The sequence below is a fragment of the Triticum aestivum genome, chromosome 2B (genome assembly GCF_018294505.1).
Source record: "Triticum aestivum cultivar Chinese Spring chromosome 2B, IWGSC CS RefSeq v2.1, whole genome shotgun sequence".
In the NCBI taxonomy this organism is placed as follows: domain Eukaryota; kingdom Viridiplantae; phylum Streptophyta; class Magnoliopsida; order Poales; family Poaceae; genus Triticum; species Triticum aestivum.
Genome location: NC_057798.1, coordinates 567,210,954 through 567,218,109, shown reverse-complemented (window position 1 = coordinate 567,218,109; position 7,156 = coordinate 567,210,954). Strand labels below are relative to the sequence as shown.

The following is a 7,156-nucleotide window of genomic DNA, read 5'->3' as shown; positions in this document are numbered from 1 at the left end:
ATAGGAGGACAGGCTCTCCCACCCCACCCATCAACAACAGCGTCACGTTCAGCCGGCGCCAACTGAATGAATATCAATATTCACATCTAACTCGATCATAACAATCGAAAACAACATCTACCAGTCAGTGTACTATAGCTGGAATAGTATAGATCAGAAAAATCAATGCGTTAATACCATCCAATCCGCACGGCGCGTCAGTATCAAAGTTCCATAACTTCCAAACCTCGATAAATACAAACCCTCGCCACCGTAGCGGCACAGCTACAGCTACGCTCACACGCAGAGCTGAGACAAGGAGGAGGGGCACGCGGTGCGTCCATTCCAAAGGCAATGGCACCGCACACCACGGAAGCGGACGCCTCCGCCGTCGCCGCCGGCGACGAGGAGGCGGCGGTGGAGGCCGGCACGCTCCGCCACCGCCACAACGCCGCCAAGGCAGACGACGAGGACGAGATCAAAGGGAGCGTGCCGCCCGGGGAGGATGGCGCGGAGGCGTCCGTGGAGCGCGCGTTCGAGGGCAAGCCGGTGCCGACGTGGCGGGAGCAGCTGACGTTCCGCGCCTTCGTGGTCAGCTTCTTCCTCGCCATCATGTTCAGCGTCATCGTGATGAAGCTCAACCTCACCACCGGCATCATCCCCTCGCTCAACGTCTCCGCGGGCCTCCTTGGCTTCTTCTTCGTCCGCCTCTGGACCTCCGCCATCGAGAGGATGGGCTTCCTCCGCCAGCCCTTCACCCGGCAGGAGAACACCGTCATCCAGACCTGCGTCGTCGCCGCCTACGACATCGCCTTCAGCGGTAAGCAGTCCAAAGACCTGCGACTATTTTTCATTTCCCTTTTGACTGACGAATTAGCAGGGCTCTGCTTTTTCGCTAAGGGGAAGCAGAGCTGTATCAAGTGCTGTTCTTGCTGCTACTCTCCGATGTAGTACAGCATAGTACTAGTGGTAGCTATTAGGGATACTTTAATCATAGGCTTCTATTAATTCTTTCGCAATCGAGAGAGATCACACTCAAAGTATACTAAACTCCGAAGTTGCTACACTGATATAGAAGGTAAAACCTACTTGCCAAGATAAAATAAAATAAACATTAGTGATTCTTCTTATCGCACCCACCAATACAGCTGCATAAGAGTTCAACAAATTGCCATACAAACAAGCACAAGCAAAAATACACAAAATTCATGTGAAATAAAACAGCGGGCCTAAAACAGAAAGAAAAAATATTAACTTGTTGGAGCTTTGTAATTCCAAGTGAATAACAGTAGGGTCGTGCTGGAATTGACTAGTGATTATATAGAGAAAGCATGTCGCAATCAACAATTGTTTAGGGATTAAATATTTTAAGTCTCTCAACTACCACTGAAGTTTAGATTTGGACCCCCACCTGCAATACTATAAATTTGTGCTCACTCAATAGTGAAGACATTCAAAAGTTTGTCCTCAGTGGTTTTAACCATGGTCTAGCAGCCTAGTCGGCATTAAAAAATGGACAAAAAACTTTAAAAAAAGGGTAGTTGGAGTTTTCTACTTTAAAAGTCAAATAAGTAGAAGGAAAAAAAATTGAAAAGCGGATAAGAAAAATAGAAAACAGAGAACATAAAAATAGCTTTTTGGGAGAGTTTTTTAAACTCCATTTTAAATTAAGATTCGTAGGAAAATTTGAGGGGGGTTTGATGAAATTAGAAAAACAGCAAGAAATTTGAAAAATCATGAATATTCCAACATATTTATAAAAATATGATAATTTGAAGGGAAAAAGTACTGTAGCAAAGTATTTGATAACTTCACAGAATTCCATGGTTTTGCAAAATATTTTTGATAGCTACAAATAGTTTTTCTATAAACTTGTGTAACTTTACTTGATTTGTTTCCCTGAATTTGTTTTCCTGTTTTTATTTCCTCTGCAATTTTTCTTGATTTTTGACAACTCTTTGTGCTCACCGGGCTACTATGTGAGTGGAACATCCGCCATGTCGTCATCAAATCTGCTTTTGCTTGATCAAAGGGACCAAATCTTTTTTTTTTGCGGGGTAAATCTTTATGGTTTTGACACTAGAGACTACAAATTTCTTGTATTGAAGTTTAGTGATCAAACTTAGACCTTGGCAGTCGTTGAGGTCCTCTATTTAACTTGTTCGTGTAAAAAAAAGACTTTTCACTAGTACGTTGATAGACTGGTTAACTGTGTATTCAAATTTTTTGTTATCACGTAGCAATCGAGGTCTCAGTATGGGACAGCCAAGTTGCATATGACCTCATGCTGAAATAGTGATCTAGATGGTTTGACTCCATATCTATACGCATGGTGTGAAATATAGAAGAGAATGAATAGGATGTGGCCCATGGATGTGATGTTGTAGACTTGACTTCAATAACTGTCCTTTTGCCAATCTCCTTTTTTTCTTGAGAGAATCTTGGGCTACATTTCAAACATGACCCCACTTTTTTTGGGGGGGGGGGGGTGACCTCCCTTACTAGTTCCGAGAGAGTTGGATAGAGAGGTCTATTTCCGCAAAAAAAAGGAGATAGAGATGTCTACCCAAAAAAACTATGGTTACTTGGCTTAAGCTTTTGAAATTCAAATTTGAATATTTGGAACAGTAGATAAATCTAGGGACATGTTTGTTTGAACTTAAACTTTTCCTGTAAATATTTGATGGCTTGGACTACCTATAATCCGTGTTCCATACATGGAGAAATGTGATATTCACTGCACTGGCTCATTCCAATTGATTAGGTGGATTTGGCAATTACTTGTTTGCCATGAGTGGAACCATCGCCAGCCAAGCAACAGAGGCTAACGATGCTCAGAATGTCAAGGACCCCCACATCGGGTGGATGATAGGGTTCCTCTTCCTCGTCAGTTTCGTTGGGCTATTTGCTCTCGTGCCCCTGAGAAAGGTAAATCTGCAGCCTATTTCTGCATTTCTACGCTCTTACAACATCCCTGTATACCCATCTACTCCCTCTGTTCCTTTTTTTTGGAAAAGGAGGCTTACTCCCTCCGTTCCTAAATACAGTATTTTTTAGAGATTCCAATACATACTATATACGGAACGTCTATATACATCCATATGTAGTCCGTATTGGAACCTCTAAAATGTCTTATATTTAAAAACGGAGGGAGTACTAATCGTCTCAAATCACTTTCTGGTTCAGATCATGATTGTCGACTACAAGCTCACCTATCCAAGTGGCACCGCGACCGCGTACCTTATCAACGGTTTCCACACGCCAGAGGGTGCAAAGCTTGCAAAGTAATCTAATCATCCGAATGTCGCAGTGCTAGTATTCTCCTTGGTGAAATACAGTTTCTGACAACACGGTTATGACATTTCAGGAAGCAAGTAAGGACATTGGGCAAGTTCTTTTCGTTCAGCTTCCTCTGGGGCTTTTTCCAGTGGTTCTACACTGCTGGAGATGGCTGTGGGTTCCAGAACTTCCCTACGTTGGGCCTTCAGGCCTACAAGAGCAGGTTAGATAATGCCTGTTATCTTGGTCTGAATGTCTGAAGCTGGCCTGAGGCCTTCTGTATTTATATGGAGATCTGAACTCATTGTCCAAACTGGACTTCACATTTCGAAATTGCAGGTTTTATTTCGATTTCTCCCCTACCTATGTTGGAGTCGGGATGATCTGCCCGCACATAGTGAACGTGTCTGTTCTACTGGGAGGCATCCTGTCGTGGGGTGTGATGTGGCCCTTGATACACAACAACAGAGGGAGCTGGTACTCGGCTGACCTCAAAGACAGCAGTCTCCATGGCCTCCAGGGTTACAGGGTAAACAAATATCTACACATTTCATCGTCTTTGATTTGAATTTTCTTGGCTATAATCGGTGCCACTGTTGCCAGTACTAATTAAGCAACCAATCGCAACGACACTGTAGGTGTTCATATCCATCGCCATGATCCTCGGGGACGGCCTGTACAACTTCGTCAAGGTGCTCGTCCGCACGAGCGTCGCCTTCGCGGCCATGGTGAAGAAGAACAGCACCATCCCGGTCTCGGACGTGGGCGGCGCCAAGGCCACCGGCGAGCCCGTATCGTTCGACGAGCAGCGCCGCACCGAACAATTCATGAAGGACCAGATCCCCAAGTCGGTCGCCTACGCGGGGTACGCCGCCGTCGCCGCGGTGTCGATCGCCACCCTGCCCCAGATCTTCCCGGACCTCAAGTGGTACTACATCCTGGTGGCGTACGTCTTCGCGCCCGTGCTGGCCTTCTGCAACGCCTACGGGACCGGCCTCACCGACTGGTCCCTCGCCTCCACCTACGGCAAGCTCGCCATCTTCATCTTCGGCGCGTGGGCCGGCGCCCCGCACGGCGGCGTGCTCGTCGGCCTCGCCGCCTGCGGCGTCATGATGAGCATCGTCTCCACCGCCGCCGACCTCATGCAGGACTTCAAGACGGGCTACCTCACGCTCGCGTCGCCGAGGTCCATGTTCATCAGCCAGATCATCGGCACCGGCATGGGCTGCGTCATCGCGCCCTGCGTCTTCTGGCTCTTCTACAAGGCCTTCGACGACATCGGCATCAGCGGCACCGAGTACCCCGCGCCCTACGCCATCGTCTACCGCAACATGGCCATACTCGGCGTCGACGGCTTCTCCTCGCTCCCCAAGCACTGCCTCACGCTCTGCTACGTCTTCTTCGCCGGCGCCATCATCATCAACCTCGTCAGGGACTTGGTGCCGGCCAAGGTCGCCAGGTTCATCCCGCTGCCCATGGCCATGGCCATACCGTTCTACATCGGCTCCTACTTCGCCATCGACATGTTCGTCGGCACCGTCATCGTCTTCGTGTGGGGGATCGTGAACAAGGCCAAGGCCGACGCGTTTGCGCCCGCGGTCGCCTCGGGGCTGATCTGCGGCGACGGCATTTGGACGCTGCCGCAGTCCATCCTCGCCCTTGCAAAGGTGAAGCCGCCGATTTGCATGAAGTTTCTATCGAGATCCGTCAATGCCAACGTGGATGCCTACCTAGGAAATTAATTAGCCGTGAGGCAGTTCTCCTTTCTTCCTTGAAAAAAAAGGAAAGCATCCCTGTCTATAGTTTGAAGTTACACGTTCTGTACTCTATCATCATCATCCTATAATCACGACTGTATATGGATTAATTGTTACGTATGGTGATTTTGTAGCTAATGCACATAAGCTTTAAGGTTGTGCTTGTTAATAAGTGGCTATAGGGATGTAAATGGCAAATAAGCGGCGTCTACAAGTCCCGTTTGGTTAGCTTTAGCTAGCTTCTTAGTGCATTCCCCGGAAAAAGTAACAAATTTTTGAACTGTTCGATTATTAGTTATTATGTCGATAGGGCTAATATGATGACTTTGCTAAAGTTGCTCATAGTGATTATATTTGCTTTCCTTGTCCGAGATTATAAAATTTACTGCCTTTTGCACTGGATGCTCTTTATCTTCATTCCGTTATCTGATGATATATAGTGGGCTGATAGTGGAGGTGGAGCGCGGCCAAAGTTTGGTCGTATGAAAAAGGTATTGTCCTACCGTAACAAGTAACAACCAGTGCATGCTGACACTGTAATCGTCCGTAGGGATGTCAACCGGGTCCCGTTTAATCCCGTTTAAAGTTCACTTACTATATGATAGTTTAAAAAGAATTTTTGTTTGTTTGAGAAAAATAAACTATCAAGCTAGCAAAAACTAACTAAACAGGATTGCGGACGTCATTTATTTGCCACTTACATCCCTAATCGTCCGGAGCCGATTTACGGATGCGAGTGAGCCATCGAAATCAACCGGCACCTACGCAAAACGTACACGCATATAGGACGATCAATAGAAATGGATGCGTACACGCGTGCCGTGCGCCCGTTACCTCTTTTGCTTTGTCGCGTGTTCGGTCGCCGTATGCGCGCGCTGTCTCTACGTTCTTTCTCATGGATGGATTCTGCTGGTAGTACACGCGCACATGTTCTCTTCTCTCGCCGTTTATGAGCCAGGGTGGCATTGCCTAACTTAATTCTTGTTTGATTCCCTCCTGCTGCTTAGTTAGCTGCCAAATTGCACCCCCAAATAGTTCGCTGGCAAATATGGAACGCATGCATGTAATTAACATGGTCAATTTGCCTATGCAATGTGGATATATGGAGTAGTAGTACGCTACTGCGCGCCCATATTTGGAGGCATATTAATTTTCTCATTGATTAGGATATATCTCGCTTGATTAACTCCTTGTTTATGTGTAGGCTATATAGGTGCGTCACTCCCTTGCTATGCGCTCGTTAAATATACGTCCTTGAGGGATTTTCCTACCGATCGGCTCGATCTTGCTTCTACTACTCGATCCATTGATACGATGGTGAAGACGAGGACTGGTGGCGTCGGGCCGTGCGCGCTTCTCGCTCTGGTCCTCCTCCTCGCCGGCAGCTGCGTCAGCGTGCAAGCGGCGGACGAGCAGGCGACGAGCGGCGGTGGCAGAAGGAGAAGGCCGCATCGACGTTCCGCGGCGTCGGTCGCGGACATGATGGTGCCTATCACCTTCCTCAACGCCTCCGTCGACAAGGGCGCCGGTATGTCCAAGTCCAAGCATGCTTCTGTGAATAGTTTGTCCGCTTCTTCTTGTTCGTCTGCTCCTTTTTTTAGTTTTTGCGAGGGACTTTTCGGTGTGTACTATGGGAAATGGTATCCTAATTACCTGCTTGATCGATTCAGCTGCTAGCGCAAAAGTTTACGGATGTGTAGTGTGCGCAGTGGACAATTTGATCTTGTGGATTATCAAGAGTTGTCTGCGAATTTCTGGCGCCGGTCGGCAGTTTCATATGTCTATAAGCAACTGGAATCCAGTGGCGCACGACACGACAATACACGCATGCATTCTTCATCTTTCCCTTGTGCTTCTTGCGCTCGAGATCGCTCCCGTGCGTCTCCGGCGGGCACTCAGATCCAGCTGCCGGAGCCCCTTCTTTGCCTCCCTCTCTCCCTCTCTCCCTTGCCGTCCGGCGAATCCCGGCCTGCACTACAGCAGCAACCGACCGTGGCCCTGAATGTACCAGCGGGCCCATGATGTGGAGCCCGTTTGTGTGCATAATGTCCGTGCTCCCTTCTGGATCGAGAGATTAGATTATTTGCCCCACTTTACAAGGGGTTAAATGATTTGCCCCAGGGTTGTCTCAATGATCAGTG

At 47.8% G+C, this 7,156-nt stretch overlaps 2 protein-coding genes across 3 annotated transcripts in view; both read left to right on the top strand.

The window, feature by feature from the left end:
- The first annotated feature begins 247 nt into the window (after positions 1-247).
- On the top strand, positions 248-5,306 carry LOC123046076 (probable metal-nicotianamine transporter YSL12). Its single transcript, XM_044469363.1, has 6 exons — positions 248-799; positions 2,744-2,907; positions 3,166-3,263; positions 3,347-3,481; positions 3,598-3,787; positions 3,897-5,306. The coding sequence occupies exons 1-6, from the start codon at positions 334-336 to the stop codon at positions 4,998-5,000; spliced, it is 2,157 nt and encodes a 718-aa protein (XP_044325298.1). The 5' UTR covers positions 248-333; the 3' UTR covers positions 5,001-5,306.
- A 748-nt stretch (positions 5,307-6,054) lies between these two features.
- Positions 6,055-7,156, top strand: part of LOC123041673 (pectin acetylesterase 3) — a 4,875-nt gene continuing 3,773 nt past the window's right edge. Inside the window, exons 1-2 of one of the 2 annotated variants that reach the window (XM_044464257.1) lie at positions 6,057-6,128; positions 6,220-6,543. In XM_044464257.1, coding sequence (XP_044320192.1) covers positions 6,330-6,543 — 214 coding nt within the window. In that variant the 5' untranslated portion in view covers positions 6,057-6,128; positions 6,220-6,329. Of the gene's footprint in view, positions 6,544-7,156 lie in introns of both variants that reach the window. The other variant, XM_044464256.1, reaches the window with a different exon arrangement.